Below are 20,273 nucleotides of genomic sequence, written 5' to 3'. Positions count from 1 at the left end.
GAGCCAGAGGCTCTCACCGCTGTTTCCGTGACCTCCCCTCGTGCCCAGACCTGTAACGCATCACGTCCCGCACCTGCCAGTCACGCCTAGCGAGTTGTATTCCTGCCTCCGTAAAGACCCTTAGTGTTGCCTGTGGGTCTGTGTTGTTATTGTCTCCCCACCCCCACAAAAAGAGTGGAAGCAGAAGTGAGTTTTAAGGTAAGGTTTTGAGAATTTCAGATGACAAAATTTGAAGTATGTGGTAGCCTGAAATGTTTTCCTTTTCCTTAGAAAGCAAAAAAAAAGTTTTTAAAATGTTTAATGTTTATTTATTTTGAGAGAGAGAAAGCAAGCAGAGGAAAGGCAGAGAGAGAGGGAGACACAGAATCCAAAATGGGCTCCAGGAACTGAGCTGTCAGCACAGAGCCTGACACGGGGCTCAAACCCACGAACGGTGAGATCATGACCTGAGCCGAAGTTGGATGCTTAACTGACTGAGCCACCCAGGTGCCCCTTAAAACTTTTAAAATAAATGGTTTTAAGGTTTTTGGAGCAGAGAGAGAGAGAGAGAGAGAGAGAGAGAGAGAGAATGAATATCCCAAGCAGGCTCCACACTGGAGCCTGACGTGGGGCTTGATCACGATCCCAGGATCATGACCTGAGTCTAAATTAAGAGTCGGATGCTCAACTGAACCACCCGGGTACCCTCAAATATTTATCTTTTAAATACGAGAAATGCTAAGTTGTCCATAAACCACATGCCTTCCTGGATTCCTTGCTCTTGGCAGTGTGTGTCCTGAGACGTAGTCAGGTGTCAGCAGCTTTCGGGTGTTTAAGTTGACCCTGATTTGGGTTTCCTAAGGGGAGTGTTTTAAACTAGCTGTAGTTCCTCGGGAAGTGCATTCTTAGAACCATGGATTCCCAGGTTAGGGAAGTACTGAGATCCGTTCCTCTGGGTCCCTTGACTGGTGTCTGTGTGGTGGTCTCACACTTTGACGGGATGCCCAGGGCAGGGCCCATGCTCCTCTGCAAGGCCCTGCCCTCTGGCACCACCCCCTTGGGCTCCTCCCCTGCAAGGCCCTGCCCTCTGGGACCACCCCCTTGGGCTCCTCCCCTGCAAGGCCCTGCCCTCTGGGACCCCCTACCCCCTCGGGCTCCTCCCCTGCATGGCCCTGCCCTCTGGGACCCCCCCACCCCCTCGGGTTCCTCCCCTGCAAGGCTCTGCCCTCTGGGACCCCCGCCCCCACCCCGGGCTCCTCCCCTGCAAGGCCCTGTCCGCTGGGTGCCCCCTCGGGCTCCTGTCACAACTGCAGGGCCAGCCCGAGCTCTCCCGCACGAAGGCCTGTTGAATCTCCACGCACCTCTCTGGGCCTGCTCCGCGCCCTTCCCGGGACCCCTTCCTTGGCGGCCCCTCCGGCGCCCTCGCTGGCTCCTTTCCCTTCCTCGAGTGTTCACGTATGGCTTTCGGAGTGACGCAGCGGAAGGAGACGAGCAGGCCCGGCGCGGTCCGACGGCGAACAGAGTATTGGTGTTTCCAGTTAGGGAGGCTGTACTCCTGCGGCGGCGGCCCAGGGAGGAGCGCCGCGCCCCCAGATTACGTTCCTGACACGTGGCCACAGGTGCCAGTGGCGAAAGCTTCGGGTGTCTGTCCTGCACCCGTCCCTGGACACTCGTTGCTCTCGTGGGCTGTCCGGTCGGGTTTTGCGTCACGAGTCTAGGATCTTTCATCATCTTTGTGCAGAACGGTCTCTCCGGCTTGTCTTACCCTCCGAGTCTGTCTGCACGTTTTGGGTGGCATTTTGTGGTCTGATGCCTCTGCCGCCCACCTTCCGCACTCGGGCCCTCGGTGAACGTACCGCCGGGCACCACCTGCGGTGGTGATGCAGCAAGTCTCCCGAAGGAAGAGCGACCCATCTGTGTCGGCGTGCAACGTTTGTGGCCGCCAGTGGGACGCGGGTTTTTCAGCACTTGCGATCTGTGCACACAGAAAACGCTGCTGTCAGGAGATGCCCCTAAGGCCTCTTCTCGGAAGTTAGGGAAGAGGATCCTCAGAGACCTTTCCCCTCTGCGCGTTTTGACGGAATGGTGTGTGTGTGTGTGTGTGTGTGTGTGTGTGTGTGTGTGTGTGTGTGGAAATGAACAGTCCGGAGGCCCCGCCAGGAGAGGAAGGATGTCATGTGACGATAGTCATTGTCACTTCCCGGAGGGACTCACACTAGCCCTTCAGGTGGGAAACACGCTGCGTGTTCCGGAATCGTTCCACAGCGTGGCTCTGGGGGCTGGACGCCTCTGTCCATGTCGTAGGAGTGCTTTTGATGGCGGAGTAGGAATAAAATAATAAATTGCCTGTGTTTTCACACTTCGTGGCCAGTCTGTATTATCTGATAATACAGATTTTGGAAAAGAACACGAAGACAAGAGAAAGATTATTCTAGGTAGAAAAGTATGGAGGTTGAGTCAGGTCTCTCTTATTGGGGCTTAAAACCATCACATACACCAAGGACACGCAGACGTGGTGACGGAAGTCTTGTGCTTCCTGTGTTTGCCTCTTGGTAGAGTCTCTAGAATCTTTCCCGTCTCCTTTCCTCCTTACAGGTGGGCGGGTATGCTGGGGTCTCTGGAGCAGAGTCTGCCCGGGCCTCCGGAAGGTTCCTCTCTCCCTTTGGCTCGGGTCTACTGTCTCACACACTGTCAGTTTCTAGGTCAGACTGTCAGGGCTCTTTGCTCACCAGGCAGTCTTTAATTCCAAAGAAGTTTATAACCTTTGGATCAGCTCAGAATTTTGGAGTAGCTTGGGCATTATTATTGACCATAAAGGGAACGGGTCTCTTCCTAAAAAGTAAAGAGAAAACGATGTGGCCAAACGCACGGGAGAACAGCGTGTGTGCGTCCGTGAGTGCGTGTGCGTACTTAATTCGAGGAAATCAGGTCGGCTGAACACAAGTGCTGTGTGGTTTTTTTTTTTCCTGCTACTTTAGATAGGAAATCGGCAGCTAAAAGATTTACCTACAAGAAGGTACTGTAATGACTTAGTGCTTGAAGACGCAGGTGCCGTGTTCATCGTTATCATTCGCTATCCTGTGTAGGCATCGTTAGAATCGCCTAGAACTTGCCATCCCGTTACACATGGGAGACTCCACACGACCAAAGTGATTGTCAGAGAAGGTTCTCGCGGGGCTCGACTGGGTGGTCAAGAAGGAGAAGGAGTGGGTGACAGAATTGCTTTAGACGTTGAGTTTTTTTCTGGGCCAAACTCAGAGGGAAGAAGCAGTTCTAACAAGGCATGTGTAGTTGGCCGTTGGCAGAAGTCGATGGTGGGGATGCTTCCACGCTGGCTGTGTGTTCTCAGAACTGCGTGTGTGGGGCGTCTGTCCTGCTCTTGGGTCCAGGACGTGCACAGCCATCAGGGACGGCGTCTGGGGACACACAGTGGCAGTAAGGCGACGGCCAGCACCCGAGGTCACTCTGGCTGTACTGTGCTTCCCACGTTGACAGCGGCTGGGGCGTCCTGTCGACCTCGGTCAGTGCTCTTTCCTTGGTGACTGTGGGATGGATGTGGGCCAAAATGTGTCATCTTATTGTCGCGTTCCTGAATGAGGAAGTGGGGAATTGAGAACTCTGCGGGCAAGTTCTTAAATTGCTCGAAGACCCGTGTTGATGTCTTGCCGAGTGAGAGCTGTGACTTGATGTGCCTGCCAGCGCGTGCCTGTCTCTGACGATCATCCCCTCGCACGTCATCCGCGGCATCGAAGTGATCGTGTGTCCTGTTTCTCTGTTGAGGCACTCTGAATTCGGGCAGCAGCGAGAGTTTGCTTTCAGCTAATTTGATTGAGACCATCTGTCATCCTTTTCACTTGGCTTTTGCGCTCACATATCAGACTTCAGGTCCGGAAACTCCCGGCTGCGTGGGCGTCCTTTGACATCACGTGCTGCTCCAGGAGGGACTTTCTCGTTGCTGTTTCCGTTTCTGTGTTGCCGCCGGGTTGAGCCCGGTGAGGAGGGTCGGGGAGAACCGGGGAGAGTCAGGGAGAACGGGGGAGAGTAGGGGAGAACTGGGGAGAGTTGGGGAGAACCGGGGAGAGTCGGGGAGAACGGGGGAGAGTAGGGGAGAACTGGGGAGAGTCGGGGAGAACCGGGGAGAGTAGGGGAGAGTCAGGGAGAATGGGGGAGAGTAGGGGAGAACTGGGGAGAGTTGGGGAGAACTGGGGAGAGTAGGGGAGAGTCAGGGAGAACGGGGGAGAGTAGGGGAGAACTGGGGAGAGTTGGGGAGAACAGGGGAGAGTAGGGGAGAGTCGGGGAGAACCGGGGAGAGTAGGGGAGAGTTGGGGAGAACTGGGGAGAGTAGGGGAGAGTCAGGGAGAACCGGGGAGAGTAGGGGAGAACTGGGGAGAGTTAAGGAGAACCAAGGAGAGTCAGGGAGAACTGGGGAGAGTAGGGGAGAACTGGGGAGAGTAGGGGAGAGTCAGGGAGAACTGGGGAGAGTCGGGGAGAACTGGGGAGAGTAGGGGAGAACCAGGGAGAGTAAGGGAGAACCGGGGAGAGTAGGGGAGAGTCAGGGAGAATAGGGGAGAACCAGGTAGAGTTGGGGAGAACCGGGGAGAGTCAGGGAGAACCGGGGAGAATGGGGGAGAGTAGGGGAGAACCAGGGAGAGTTGGGGAGAGTTGGGGAGAACCGAGGAGAGTAGGGGAGAACCAGGGAGAGTAGGGGAGAGTCAGGGAGAATAGGGGAGAACCGGGTAGAGTTGGGGAGAACTGGGGAGAGTCAGGGAGAACCGGGGAGAGTAGGAGAGAACCGGGAAGAGTCGGGGAGAACCGGGGAGAGTAGGGGAGAGTCGGGGAGAACTGGGGAGAGTAGGGGAGAGTCGGGGAGAACTGGGGAGAGTAGGGGAGAGTCAGGGAGAACCGGGGAGAGTAGGGGAGAACTGGGGAGAGTTAAGGAGAACCAAGGAGAGTCAGGGAGAACTGGGGAGAGTAGGGGAGAACCGGGGAGAGTAGGGGAGAGTCGGGGAGAACTGGGGAGAGTTGGGGAGAACCGGGGAGAGTAGGGGAGAACTGGGGAGAGTTGGGGAGAGTCGGGGAGAACCGGGGAGAGTTGGGAAGAACTGAGGAGAGTAGGGGAGAACCAGGGGAGAGTAAGGGAGAACCGGGGAGAGTAGGGGAGAGTCAGGGAGAATAGGGGAGGACCAGGTAGAGTTGGGGAGAACTGGGGAGAGTCAGGGAGAACTGGGGAGAGTCGGGGAGAACCAGGTAGAGTCGGGGAGAACCTGCGAAGGTCCTTGGGAGCCACTTCCCCTCCGTGAGCTCTTAGCCTTTCTTCGGAGGGACATCCCGTGGCAGGAAAGACGCAGACAAGTGAGGGTCGTTTGCACCCCGTTTCCCACGGAAGGGAATGTGGGGCTGGGGCCGTAAGTCCTGCGATTCCCAGGTGTCCCATCTGTCTCAGCCCTGGAGGGCGTGTGTGGGCACAGGTGAGGGGCTGGTGAGCCGTGTCAGTGGTGCAGCGGGGATAGGCGGCCAGGCCTGTGGTCTCCCTGTCCCCGAGGCGCCAACCCCACCAGCCTGCCCAGGCTGCCGAGCGGCCATGGATGGCGGGAGGGCATCTGGTCCCTCAGAGGCCCCGCTGAGGAGCAGGTGTCTGGGGCCGTGACTCTCGCTTCCTGCCGGTCCCGCGTGTGGCCGGCTGGTGGCAGAGCCTGGGGGACGGTGGTGGTCGTCAGCCGGGCCTGTGGCGCCCCCTGTCACACCGTTAGACCAATGATGCTTTCCTCTCGCCCCTGCCCTGCCACCGCCCCACCCGACACCACCCACGGCCACCGCCGCCCAGGGACGCTCTGGACGCAGGCCCGCCAGGGAGACTTCGCGTGCGCGGAGCGTGGGACGTGCTTCCAGCAGCCCGTCACCTCAGGGCCCCCACGCGGGCACCCCACCTGCCACCGGGCTTGGGCCGCCCATGGACCCCAGGGAGGCGCTGGGGAGCCGAGCCGTCTCGACCGTGGCCGCAGACACCGACACGAGAGGCGAGAGGTGACGCCTGGTCCCGTTGGTCATGCGCCTGACTCTGCTGTCGGGCGCCCGGGGCGGTGCCCCCTTGGCATCTGAGTGTCTCATCGGAGACAAGCCTGTTTGCAGGTGTCCTGTTTCCATTAGAGAGCAGGGTCCTCAGAAGCAAACACGCTAATGAATTCTGCCGCCACCAGCACACGATGTCACGGTGCCCCTGTCAGCGTGCCACACGGCTGGGAGTTTGTCCTCCCTGGTGCTGACCGGCCGCCGCGGTGGGGACCCAGGGCCCCTGCCCCGATCAGCGGTGTGCGGCCCTGGGACCGTGTGTCCCCAGCTCGCCTGAGACCGCGTGTGCCCGGAGCAGTGTGTGGGGACACCGCCCGGCACAGGGGGCATGGGGTCTTTATCAGAAGTGTGAAGGACGCACGCACCAGCCATTGTGATGCCGAGTGACAGAGGCCAAATGGTGAGTGATGCGGGGGAGGGTCCGTTTGCACAGACCCTGGGAATTAGTCCTGGCAGTGGTGGCTTCTTTCGCCAGCGAGGTCGGGATTGCAGAGGGCAGCGGCCCCGGCAGCACTAGCCCGGTCTCTTCGAGTGAGTGTTGAAGGAAAATTGGTGTTTTCCGGCCACAGGCGAGGCGCTCGTGTCTCTCGTGTGAAAGCGCTTTATCATAACGGCCTCGTTGAACGCGGCGTCACGAAGAAGCGGGCACACGCCTGCGCTAATGCCCCCTTGTCCCACAGCGGTGTTTGCGCCTAACGGCCCCCGAAGTGCTGAAGCCCACGCCCCCTCCGCAGACGCCCCCAAACAAGTAGGTCTTCCGATTAACTGGATGTCGGGTTTCACTGCGGTGCTGGGAAGAGGCGTGCTGGGTGCTACTCGCCAGGGCATCCGGCGCTTTCTTACGTCAAGTGTAAGTAACGTTGCGTTGCTTTGATTCAGAGCACAGCCCTTCCAGGACAGTCTGTGAGCGATTGACAGACGCTGACGGTCGTCGTGGCCGTGAATTATGTGGACACAGCAGGTTCATGGCTCCTCTTAGTCTTGTTGGGGGTGAGGGAACTGGGGGAGACAGGTGGCGACTGGGCACACGAGAAACACGTGCTTTTCTCCCCAGATGTTTTTGCATAAGTTTGTTGGAGGACACATTTTGCCCTGTCCTTTTTCCACAGCAGTACTTTTATACTCTGACACATTTTGCCCTGTCCTTTTTCCACAGCAGTACTTTTATACTCTCCATGAGCGGTGCTCTGCTGGGGGTGGTGCTCCTCGGCTGTGCCCTCTCCCTGGTGCGGTGCTCCTTTGGATCTCCCGTGAGCGGTGCTCTGCTGGGGGTGGTGCTCCTCAGCTGAGTCCTCTCCCTGAGGCGGTGCTCCTTCGGATCCCCCGTGAGTGGTGCTCTGCTGGGAGACACCACGGGCTGGCTTAGAAGGTCCCACGTCCTCACACCCTCCCCGTGGATGATTTGCGACCAGAGCAGGCGTCCACACCCTGTCGGGGACGGATCAAGCTCGTGGGTCTGGTCCCGTCTGCGGGACATATGGCTGTGAGATCGGTGACAGGGACTGAGGTGCCAAGGGCATCTCAAGAGCCTTTCTTGTCTGTTTCGTTGGAGGGGAAGGTTAGCAATGGAACAGCTTTACAGGGTCGCTGCTATAAGGTCGGAGCTGACCTTAGAATGGACGCTACCTCATCAGAGGTTTGTTTTTGTGTTTTCTGGCAATTTGAGAATTCCTAGTTGTTGCTCGGAGCCTTTTCTTGATGTCTTTGACAAAATGCCTTGTCACGTGTTACAGGTTTTTAGTAAGTGATTTCTGTCTCGATAAAACCTACAGTTCTAGCATGTATGGAACTTATCTCATGATGCTCTGACAGTTTATGAACTAGGTAACATCTCTCTGAATCCGGAATTAAAAGGTGTCCGTACACATGTGACCTCAGTCCGAATTAGGTAGCACTCTCCTTTTTAACAAATAAACCCCCTTGTGACAAGAGCCACCGCGATGTGTTTGTGGGATGAGTAACAACAAAGTCGCACCATAAGTGGAGAATTACATATCGAGATTGCACCTGGAGTCAGTCCAAAGTGTTCCTGTGCACATAGGTGACCCGTTAAATCTACCGAAGACGCGGCTTTTTGAGGAGAGTGTCTGGCAAAGGGTGGGAAGTGCCAGGCAGGTGTATAGAATAACTCAGCGAGATTCTTCAGGAATGAATACACCTGAGTTTGTTTGCTGCGTGTTGATTCTACTCAAGCCTCTTAAAAATGCTTCTGTCACGGGGAGAAATAGATCAACAGACCAAATCCCTAAGACTGTACTTGAAGTTGCTTCTGTGCCACTTGGAGTTGCGCTGAGAACTCCTAGCAATTGTTCCTTCCTCATCCTTGATTGTGAGCGAGAAGAGATTTATTTCTGTTGTTTCTTTGTCTCTGTAAACTCAGGTTCTGCTGTCTCACACTTAGCACTAACCGACCTGTTGACTTCGGGTCCACGGAGGTGCAGGGCTGTGGTCTTAGGACCTGAGCAAGGCCCTCGGTGGATCAGCCGTCCCTCCCTCCGGCCTGGGGACGGCGCTCGCCCAGGCCGGTGACGCTGACGCCACAGTGATCTGCCTCTCCCACTGTGGCAGCTGGTGTGCGGTCATGGCCCCTGCTAGTCGGTTTTGTCCTCTGTTAGATTTAAAGGAGCTTTTGTTGACTAACCACTGAATGTTCTGGTTCTCTAAGGAAATTCCACTTCCTTAGCAAACTTTGGAATTTAAGCATTCCCAAGGAGATGTGTCTGCCAAGATAGTTGAAAACTACGTCGGTCCCAGAGGTTTAAGCCTTCGTATTTTTCTTATCCTGTGGCTTCTGTACTTTAAAAAAAACCCACAATTGCTGCGCTAGATTTAGGGTATGCTACAGGTCCTGAGGCTGTCTGGAACGGGAGTCCTTCAACTTACCCAGTCGTGTTCTTTTTCACGTTGGGCGTGCTTTGCTAACGTGAACTGATAGATGAGTCCCGTTCTTCTCTTGGACACTTCAGAAACTGTGGGTTATGGGTTTTGTTTTTGTTTGTTTGTGTTTTTAAATCCCGCACTGTCCTGTGTTCCTGCAGGAGTTCTATGATGTGACACAGTTAATGGACTTTTATAGATGCTCATCATGGATGCGAGTTCTGTTTTCAAATAACCATTTACTCTTGGTTGACCGTGTTTCCTGAGCACCTACCACGTGCCAGGCTCTGTGACACAGAGACGACCCGAATACTGGGCAGACAAGGTGCTCCTCTGTTTCTTAAGGTGCAGGTGGTGGTTTAGACAAGAAAGCAAGGCAAGGGGGCCAGTCGGTGGGGGTCCTGGAACCCAGACTGGGGCATCTGGAAGGCCGTGCAGGGGCAGGGGCTGCCCGCAGGAGCCCCCCGGAGGGTCAGGAGCATGTTCCGTGAGAGGGGCCTGGGAAGTCCAGCAGGACTGGAGGACGGAGGGCGTCCTCTGGGCCCTGGGGAGCCCCGAGCGAAGATGGCATTGTCGGTGCTGTGTCTTGTGTTGGGACATTCTGGACAGGCGGCTGAGCACCGCTGTGGGGGTGCGGGGGCTGATCGGTGAGAGACACGGGGCCCTGAGGTCGGGTGCGGCCGGGAGAGAGCAGAAGGGTGTTCTCGGGCACCGCGGTGGGACGTGCGCAAAGAGAAGGGACCCAGGCGACCCTGGTTTTGGCCGCAGCCACCGGCTCTCAGGAGCAGGCCTGCCCGAGCCCGCAGCTTGGCAGCGAGAAGCCCGACGCACCGGGTTCCAGGTCACGTCTGAGCCAAGGTTGGGGTGCCTCCTGGGCTCCCGCCAGGGATGTCCAGCAGGAGAGCCAAGTATGTGGGTCCGACTGGGGAGGAGGAGATGTGTCTTTAACAGCTTCCAGCATGGACGTTCGGCGCAGATCAGCCAACTCACTTTTGGGGAACTAGACGCCGTAGACGGTGGAGATACCGGGTTACGGAGAGCGGGTCTCTCCGCCTGACTCCACGCAGGTCCCGGTAAGGTCAGGACAGCAGCACGTACTGTGCTTGGGTGGGAGTGACCACGCCGGGGTAGAGAGTCACTTGTTACTGTCCGTTACTCCAGAAACGACCCCGTCCCAGGTGACCGGAGGAGCCTTGGGGACGGGTGGGTGTGCGCTGCTCACGCACGTGGACCTGGGGGATGCGCGCATTCACGCCCGTCGCCGATGAGCCTGCTCGCAGACCGTGCGAGGGAACCAACCTCGATGGCCGTTTTCTTCCGTCTCCCAGCTCTGTCGGAACCTTGGAAGGGCTCGTGTTCCGTCTGGTTTTGTTTCGCAGACTGGTCGTTCCTTAGACGGAGGATGTGTCGTTTGAGAAAAGCCTTGCCACGCAGACCTGGTTTGCGGCTGGTTTGCGGCTCTGGGCTGGGAGGACCTCTTTTACATCTGCCACCATACGCCGGCCGCCCTTGCTTTGCCTGTTAACGTCTGGGTTTTCTGTGTTAGGAGATTGTGACAAGTCCTAGCGTCCTGTGCATCCGAGTGAACCGCTTAACAGGCAAGAGGTCCATATGCCAAAATGGGTCTGGTGCAGTTAGGTCAGAGTGAGCAGAGACTCTGGGGAGAAGGGAAATCGTTTTCTTTTGCTGTGTGTTTGACAGCAGTCTGTTTCCTGCACGCACGCTGGTTAACGGGCCTTCCTTGCTCCCGTAGGCCAAGTGGCAAGGATTCCCGGATCCTTAGAGGCTAAAGATGTGGCTTGAACGGAAGAGTTTCCAGGAGGAAGCTCGTGGTCGCGGGATCTGTTCTGCAGGATCTTTCTTTGGCATTTGCTGTAGCAGGAGCCTGGGTTCTGGAGGTGCAGGGATCTTCATGACCGGAACATGGCCGTGGCGGTGGGGTAGTTCTCCCTCTCCCTCAGGAATAAAGGCCCCGTGTTCCTTCTGCTTGTCATGTGATTTAAACTGCAGGCGTCAGGGAGCTAGTATTCCAAGCAGAATTGTACACGAGAGGAGAGCTGCGTGCCTATTGTCACCTTCAGGATGCTTTGTCAGAGCTTTCCGTGACTCAGTAAATGTTTAATTTCTAGTAATCACCGATACTCATCAGTAGGAAGAGCATGCTTTGAAAATAATAGGCTGAAATACGGGTATCGTTGTCCCATGGATGGTAGGGGGACAAAAAAAAAAGAACCTAGGAGGCTTTTTGTGTGTGTTGGGAAGAAATTTTTTTTTCCATTATGTTGTTAAACATCAGAAATGAAAATAATATTTAGAACCAAGAAAAATTAACCCTCTCTCCCTGCACTCACCTGGCTTTTGGATTTAAAGGACCAGACTGACTTCTGCTGAAATACGAAATCTGGTGTTTCAGTTTGTTTAGGTTTCTTGCCAGAGTTTAAAGACTATGATTAATAGTTTATTTCTTATTATTCTAAATGTTATTTTAAAATAGTTAAGCTGGAGAAATAATTCCATTAATCAAAATACCAGGAGATGAGAAAATAAATGGCAACCTAATTTATCTCATTTTTGGCCACGGATGTTACAACGCAGACGATGGAGAAATCACGTCGCGGGCGTGTTTGAGTCCGTGTAGAATCTCTTGTCGTCCGACTTCGAGATTCTCAGCACCACGGATCGAATTTCAGAATTCAGCGCATCTGTCTAAGCGATTTTGTTATTCACAACACCCAAGCAGACATCTTAAAACACGTTACCCATTTTTCTGTAAGTGGAGCCTACTGTGAAAAGTTGTGACTACAGTGAGTGATTTGTCTAAAATTACGCGCCGTAGCGTGAACTCCTGCCTGCGGGGGTTCGTTGGGTGGAGGTCCTGGTCAGTGAGGTGCTGTGTGTGATGTTGTCATGCATTGGGCGCTATACCGCGTGTCTGATGCAAGTCTTGTCCCCATCTGTCTGAAGGGTGAGAGATTCATGTGTGTGGGGGGTTGGGGACAGGCTTTTTTTGTGTTTATGCCATTAACCCCCACACACGAGGGCATGTGCGTTCCCTTAGCTTATAAAGACAAAAGGGAAAACCGTATGGCTTATCAAGTTCCAGAAGTCAGTCTCCACCCCTAGAACATCAAAATGCCCTAAAGAAGGATACTTCAGCGTTACTGAAAAGCCCACAATTTACACGGTGGCCAAAAAAAAAAACACGCCAAATTTTCTATAAACCTGCTTCTCCTTTTCCGAGTACTCTGTCTTGTAGGAGGGAGAAAGCAACCTGTGTGTGCTCGAAAAATACTGTGTGTGCGCTGAATTTAAGTGTTTCTGGGACTCCTTGCTTCTGTAGCTACGTTTCCCCTTAGCCCGATTTCTCGGATGAATTTCATTCATTTCCTAAAAAGCCTGAAGGACAGCTGTATGACATAGTAAAATGTTAGTCCCAAAGAATCAACAAGTAAAAATGACTCCCTAAAAAAATGAGATGCTATTGGAACATATCCCTTCAATTACAAAGCAAAAGTAGGCAATCTGTGTGTCTAGATTTATGGACTAAATTTCACAACCTAGTTATTAGGGTTATCCAGATTTTGCAGTCTTTTTAAAATACACATTTTTAAAACTTTCTGAGCTCTGGAATTGAAACCTTCAGCCCTTGATGTAGGGAGGCCCATCTTCCTGCTAACTCTCTAGTGGTATTTTGTATCTGCCCAGGGCAAGTGTGTGTTTTCTGGCCCCAAGGAGAAGTCCAGGTGGCCCCTCGGGGGTGTGGCCTCTGTTGTGTGTACAAGGTCCAGATGGCTTGGAATCGCCAGCAAGTTTGTTTGCTACATACAGTTACTCCGTAGAGACTTCCAAGGCCAACCCCCTAATGGCTAACAACCGCTCCCGTTTTGCTCTGGGCAAACCCAAAGGCCGTTTTCCTTCCTTGAATGCATCTAGAATCAGTTCTGAAAGAACCCTGTTGATGACTCTATCCGCGGGGCAAAAATGTGAAACCTCTTTCTCAGTTTACTGCAGGAAATTCACCATCTACTGGAGGGAGTTCAGTTACGGTTTCCTGCATTTCAGATCAGCTTCTGTCTGTACCCCTGTGCCCGCCCCAACCGCCCACCCCCACGTTTTCGTCGCATATCTTTCTGACGGCCTTCAGACTCGGCTGGAAGATGTCACGAAATGTAGGGCTGGTTTTAAATGGGAGTTTTCTGCCGATATTCGCGGAAGAGAAGCACTTAATTTGCTGTGTCCGCCAGCCCCTCCCCGCCAACTTGTTTCTAGGGCTCCTGTAGGCGTCGCTGGAAACCGGTTAGAATCTCGCTCCAGTTGGTGCGTGCATGTTAATTTCCAGCGGCAGGTTTCACTTCATCACGACTTTAGCCGAAGGTTAATGCAGTTAAGTAAGATTAATCTTACTGTTGTTTTTGTCCTCAGATCCTAAACGCCATTGTTCAAATAGCGACGCCTCGCGTGTCATTTGAGAGCCTTCTCTAAAAGCTACGGGCTCACATTCATTCCCATTTTTAGCCTGCAGTTCACTTGACTTGAGAATGCCCCTTCTGTTTTTCCAACGTGGTAATTATTTATGGAAATTCGGTTCTGACAGACCTACGTGAGAGCCGTGCTGTTCTCTTTGTGTTTGTGTGGCCCGATTCAGCCTCGTTGTGGAACTGTCATTCCCCCGCTCCGTACTGCGAAATTCTGCTTTTTTTGGAACCCTCGCCCAATTCCATCTGGCCACCTTGCACCTTTCCTTCAGAGCTGGTTCAGACGCTGTTATTGGCCTTCCTTACGTGCGGAACAGAGAAGCCTAATGATCCTCTCTGAGCCGCTGGAAACGATGGTCCAAAGCGGCCTCTGCAGGCGGGAGGGCACAGTTAGAAACAGATCCCGCTCGGGTAAAGCGAGTTACCGCCGACGTGGGGGGGGGGAGGGGGGTCTCCGGCGGCCGGACGGGGTTGCCGCCTGCAGGTCATCGTTTGCGTTCTTGGGTGTTGGTGAGAAAATTAACAGGAAGAGTGCACTTGGACCCCAAGAGGCAGAAATGAGCTTTTCTCTTGTCTGCTTTTTCTCCTCCAGGGGAGAGACCGTTCTAACCCAGATACCGTCCAGACAGTGCCTCTCGGAAAGGGAACCTAAGGACGCGTTTCCAGCGGACCCCGGTGCCCCGTGACCGCCGTGAGCAGTCCCCTGGTGGATGACCGACAGTGACCCCGACCGCCCCGCCGAGGACAGCCACCGGACTCCCGACCGGACGCCGCACAGCCCGCAGCGGCCGCGCGGCCCTGGAGGCCGACGGGAGGCGCCTGTCCTTGAGCGACCTTGAAGGATAACCGAGGACGGGCCTCCCTGCAGTGACGCGTGCCTGCTCTCCGCGCACACGTGTGCTGTCCGCCCCAGGCCCGTATTTTCCTAGACCAGACGGTGGTGGTGGCGGCGGGCACGCTGGGGCACGGGCGTCCGCGTCGGAGACACTGGAGGGGGACTCGTGTGCGCGTGGCAGAGACCGAAGAGGCCGAGCGCCGCGTCGAGGCGGCCGGTGCTGGCGCGGGGGTGGGGGGACTGGCGGGTGACGCGCGGACGCGCGGTGGCCGAGCGGAGGCCGGCGGAGCGGTGGCGCCGCAGCCCGGCCTTGTCGCGGCGGGTGTTTAAAGTAGTCCGCGGAGGACAGCAAGGAGGTGGCGCCGGGGACGGCGGGGCCCGTGACGAGGGCCTGACTGTCCGGTGGCCTTGGGGGGCCCGTGCGCGTTACCCCGTTGGCTCTTTCCGTCCCTCCCATCCCTTGTGCTCGGCCAGCCCGCGGAGGAAACACATCTGTGGGAGGACGTACGTTCTGCTTCGGCAAAGAGCTAGTTAAACACTAAGAAAAGCAGGCTTCTTTGTTTATTCTCAGGACCTTTTTGTAACAGGGCTACACTCTGTAAACTGCTCACGAAGGAACTGCCTGTCTTCACGAATTCTCCAGCCACTGAAACCCCCCCCCCTCCTCCCCCCGGTCTACACCCCTTTTAGTGATGGCAGGAGAATCCCTGAGCAGCTTTGGGGGCCCTGGTGCTCTGGAACCTTCTTTTCCCCCTCCCTCCCCTTCCCGTCTGTCCCTACACCAGCCCAGCAAGTCGGTGTCTTTTCTTCTTGGGCCCGGGGCCCTCCTCAGGATGAGTTCCTTCATTCCCAGAACGTGGAGGTCCCCAGGCCCGTGGGTGGGGGCGGCTTTATATACCTCTTCCTCAGTCCCGCAAATGCAAGTTTTTGTGGTGGGGGTTAAGGCCCGTAACAAAGGATCTTAAACCGTGCAGTGTATGCAGTTAAAATTGTATTCCACAGATATAAATATTTTCTTTTCCTGTTACCGTGACACTGTGTGTGATGGTAATATTTCTGAGAGTTTCAGATTTTGCACATATGATTTTATGCATTATCAAAAGTTACTGCTGCCTTGAATGAAAATGTTCTGTGAAATTTTTTGCAAAAGCTTTACTAGGTTTTTTTTAATTGTGAAATTTTGTAAAGGCAGGAAATGGATTAAAAACAAGCATGCTAAATATATTTTTCAAAAAAGCAATAATTTTACATGTACAGAAATTATCCTAACCTTTAATACTGGTGAGAGCGACAGTTTACTTAATACAGTAATGGATTCGTGCAGTTTTTTGTAGGAAACGGGCTTCTGATACAAAGATTTGTTGAAACGCGTGCGCGCGCACATACACAAACCCTGACGTGTGGTTTTCCTGTTCTGATGATTTGTTGAATTATTATTATATTATTATTATTGTTGATGTTGTTATTAGTTAATGTTTGGTTCTGGATTCTACTTGTTACTGAGTTTAAATTACTTGACGGTTCAGGTTACCTTGTGACACTTGCAGATCATGGAACGTAACTGGCTAGCTCACGTACACACGTGTGTGCACACACACGCGTGTATACACGTGTATGTGTATACAGGTGCACGTGTGTGTGTGTGTGTGTGTGTGTATGTAACTTTCTTATTTTTTCCCGATGATTCTTGCACCAGAATGATCTGTTGTGTTGGTGTAATTGGGATGTCCATGCAGATACCGTTACGCAGCTGGAATAGACCGTTCTGTAAAGTCGTTTTGAGCAAAGTTGCAGCGACACATTCCTCTGTTCACCTTGGAAGGCAAAATGCCTTTTTGTTGACTTATGTTTGATCACTTTGATGGCCTGGGTCCCCAAAGCGATCAATTCTGCATTTCGTTTTCTTGGCTGGACGTGAGCAGTGACGGTTCAGGAATGCACAGGGGCTAGTGACTCAGTCCTGTCTGTCTCTCTGTGTCCTAGTTATTAAAAGCAACTCTGTTCCCAGAGTGACACGGGAGGAAGTGTCGTGTGCGTTCTTACTGTCCCAGAAGCGGCACGCCGGGGCCCAGCTGGCATTCGGAGCTGGAGGGACCCTCCCGGGAGCCGGCTTCCCGGGGGCGCCCGGTGGAGAGAGGGGCGCGTGCCTGGGGCCCCGTTGAAGAGCGCGCAGCCAAGTCAGCTGACGGAACTGTGCGCTGCGTAGAGTGCAGACGTAGGTTTCACGTGACTACACAGACGTCTAGGACCCTCCGAGGAAGCCGCCCTCCAAGGCAGGCGCGCCGTTCTCGGGCCTGACTGTGGTTTCTTTCTTCCACTGGTCATCAGTATTGTGTTGGTTTGTTAATGCGTTTATGTCAGTTTGGCCATAGTATTTAATATGATTTGTGTTTTCTTATTTATTTAGCCACTATGTTTTGATTCGCTGTTTTTCGAATGATAATTTCCGCATGATCTCTCCTGTAGGTCACCTTCTGACTGTTACAGACTTCTACTACCTCTACCGATCTGCTGTTTCCTTGTTTCTCAACAGGATTTTTACAGTGTTGGCGTCTAATGTAACTTAGACAATAAAGGGTTTGGTTGTCTACACTGCAGCTTCTCGGTGTATCTCCCCGCCCCCGCCTGCGCTCTCGCTGCTCCCGGCGCGGCTCTGTCCGTCTGGCTCTCCTCCTCGCCCTCTCCTGCTCCCCGCTCACGTCTCTTACCCGTTGTTGAACTCAAATAACACATAAGTAATAATGAGCTTATAGGAATCTTTCAGGTTATTCACTCATATTCCTTAATTTGAAGAATGAACATGTAAATTCTCTGAAAAGTCGGCGGGCAAGCCTCTTCTCTGGAAGACGGTCCCCTCTTGTGCCATTTCCCTGCCCGGTTTCCGAAGGTCTCTTGGCATCTCAGACGGATACGTTGCACCTTGGTCTAAACACAGTACAAATGTTCAAGGCAAGTGGATTTTGCCTTTTCAGTTTTGCAAAGTATTAAGTGCTTTGAGAGGTCCCTCCGATATTGACTCATTTAGTTTTTAAACCAAGAAAGACACTGGTTTCCCGCAAAGAAGGTACTCTAGGAAGTCACTCTGGCTGATAATTAAACGTGGCCGCTGGGTCAGGTCAAGCGATGTCAATTTTGACCAGTGTGTCAAGAGCCATCTTCAGACTTGGCCACTCTGTCACGGGTTATGTAACGTTCTAGAAACATCTATGTAAGGGGGCGCACACACACACACACACACACACACACACACACACACACACACAGATATAGTGACTTAGCACTCGGTTAGGATGGCTGTAGTGTGGAATGCGGAAGTAACAGGTGTCTCTCTGGTGTTTCCCAGGGAGCTGGCTCAGGGAACTGTTTGTTCTTCCCACTGAGAGAGAGAGAGAGAGAGAGAGAGAGAGAGAGAGAGAGAGAAAGAGGGAGTAGCTCACAGGGTAAATATTGCACTTTCTGTGGAAAGTGACAGCGCTTGTCCATCTGTGCCCGAGGATACTACACCCCCTGGATTCTCATGGCCACGTTCTCCTCACCAGTAATCCTGCTTCAACGCAAAACAAGCCATCGCCCGCCAAGCCCTGAGAGGCTTCCGTAATGTACAGAAAGGAGGGACTGTATTTGCCTAACTTTTCCTTCCCACTTTGCAGACGAAGGAGCGTATGCTGTTTTACTGCTTTTAACTTTGGTGAGTTCTAATCGCAGAACGTTTTGTTCACTGAGAAAAAAAAAAAAATCACAGGCCAGGACGTGGAGAGGTGGTTTAAGTGCCCTCCAGAGCCCCCCGTGGGCCTGCGTGACGGGACTGAGGGAGGCTGTTCATTCTTCATCAACTTTGCTAATTATGCTTTGAGGCAGTAAAATGCAAAAGACCATAGAATTTGTATTTCTTTTTTTAAATACAATTTATAACATTATATTTTGTACTCTTTATATTAGAATTTGTAACTAGATTGATGTATTTAACTCTATTTCTGAAAAAAATAATTCAATGTTTCAGTTATGTGATAAAAATATTTAGATAAAACATATTCATTCTATTGGAATTTGAAATCAATAAAAAGATCTTGGAGTTCTTGAGAGATTTGTAAGACCTTTTTCCCATATTTCAGGAGGTGGCTTAAATCCTTTGACTGTCTTGATCTGTGGTTTTCTATTTTTTTGGAAGAACACACACCAAAGCGTTAGTGCTCTTTATTTCTATAAGCAGGGGAGTTTTAGCACGATTCACAAGATAATTCATCTAAAAATGTGTCGAGACGGCCAGAGTATTTTTGTTTTAATCTTTTGTAGGCTGTAGGACATACACACTGCTTGTTTGTTTTTGAAGGAGACGATGCATTTCTCCTTTCTCCCCTGGCTCACCTCTTCTTTCCCGCACCAAATACACTCACCACGCCTACTCTTAGAGCCGCGCAGGGCAGGACGTCCAGGATGGACACATAAGGAACCCCTGAGTCTGATGAGATCGTGGTATCCAGAACTCTGGGGCTTCAGAGGCACTAACAACTTTAAAAAGATAAAATGTTTGCTTTAAAGGTAGAAGGTATAGCTGTGTGTCAACTCGCGGAAAAGGGAAGGGGCGTGGTGGGAAGACGGAGAGCCGGACGGTGCGCGAGCCCCAGGCCTGCACCTGCGTCTGTCGGGTGGGGTGGCTGATGGCGCGCTCCGTGCCTGGCCCTCCGTGCCCTGGGGTGGGAGCACCCGGTTGAGGGCTTCCCCGAAAGGCCTTTACATTCTGTAGACCGCACAGCCAGCCCTCGTCGTCGGGGCGTTGCAGCTCAAGCTCCCGAGAACCGCTGTCCTCCTGGGGGGCTGCTTTTATGAGAAGGGTCTTTAGAAGGCAGCTGGCACTTAACCGAAAGCTGATAGCACTGCGCTGTGGCAAAGCAGATACCCCCCCCGCCCTGGGCTCTATCACCCCCCGTGGGGGATTCCTTCCAGAAGACACGGCCACGTGAGTTCATGGGTTCAAATCCCAGGCCTGGGGTTTCTGCAGGGAGCCACGCCCCTCCCTCGGGCTCCCGCTGTCTGCCTCCTGGTCACCAAGTAGCACGTGGCGTCCTGCCACGTGCCGGGGGGCTCCTTGGCCAGTGGGAGGTGGGCGGAGGATGGCCACCGAGTACTTGCTGTGCTGCAGTTTGCCACGTACTGTGCTGGACGCGGGGACTGGACTTGGCCATCACACACACACACACACACACACACACACACACACACACACACGCCCCGCCATTTACGTCAGCACCTCCCTAACCCCCGCCATCTTGCATTTCTGATCTGTGCTGTTCATGTTCTCGATCTTCCCTTTCTAAAAGGTGAGTTAATTCAAGAGATTAGCGACATTATTGACAGAAAACATGAAATGCCCTGGTCTTGGCCTGTGTGACAGGTTCTTGTAGTCTCATTTCCCCTGTGCTTGGGGGGGGGGGGGCACAGGGCCGTAGCAGGGCTGCGAGGCTGGGGCAGGGCTGCAGGAGCCCGGCCGCCTACGACAGCGGTGCCACACGCCCCTCCGGGTGTCTTGATGGCAAGAGGAAAGAGCCAGCGCAGATCGTAATGAGAATGCTTTTTTCCCTTTTTCCCACTAAAGAAGATCCCATGGAGAGGCTCCCATTCCCAGCCCCCTCCTAACAGGATATTGGGTCTCTAGGGCATCAGCCCCAAACGTGGTGGCCAACAGTTCCAGCTTGCAAAGGGCAAGAGGCATCTCGCCTTTTTCTGATCCCAGATTTGTCGGGGGAGGAGCAGTGTTCAGGGCGCAGGAAACCTCATCCCCACCCGACCCGGCACTTCCCCAGGTCTCCTCCGTCCTCTTCCGGTTCTGGGAATTCCTACAGGGAGCCACACCCCTTCCTCCAGCAAGGGGGCTCCCGCTGTCTGCCTCCTGGTCACCACGTAGCACGTGGTGTCCTGCCAGGGGGCTCCTTGGCCATTGGGAGGTAGGCGGAAGATGGCCATCGAATATTTGCTGTGCTGCGCGGTGGCAGAGACAAACCAGAAAGCGTCCAGGACGGGGTAACAGGCATTGAAAGGGG

General features: G+C 53.6%; 1 protein-coding gene across 5 annotated transcripts in view; it reads left to right on the top strand.

The window, feature by feature from the left end:
- Window positions 1-18,315, top strand: part of ZNF516 (zinc finger protein 516) — a 126,569-nt gene extending 108,254 nt beyond the window's left edge. For 3 of the 5 annotated variants that reach the window (XR_006587739.1, XR_006587741.1, XR_006587740.1), the window contains exons 4-5: window positions 6,729-11,694; window positions 13,993-18,315. Coding sequence is in view for 2 of the 5 variants with exons in the window: in XM_045041262.1 (XP_044897197.1) it covers window positions 6,729-6,796; window positions 13,993-14,052 (128 nt within the window). In the remaining 3 variants the exon portion in view is untranslated. The remainder of the gene's footprint in view (window positions 1-6,728; window positions 11,695-13,992) is intronic. The other 2 variants (XM_045041262.1, XM_045041263.1) reach the window with 2 other exon arrangements.
- Window positions 18,316-20,273: the final 1,958 nt, after the last annotated feature.

This window comes from Felis catus, chromosome D3 (genome assembly GCF_018350175.1).
Source record: "Felis catus isolate Fca126 chromosome D3, F.catus_Fca126_mat1.0, whole genome shotgun sequence".
NCBI classification, from domain to species: domain Eukaryota; kingdom Metazoa; phylum Chordata; class Mammalia; order Carnivora; family Felidae; genus Felis; species Felis catus.
Note: the sequence above shows the minus strand (reverse complement) of the source record. Positions and strands in the feature narration are given on the sequence as shown.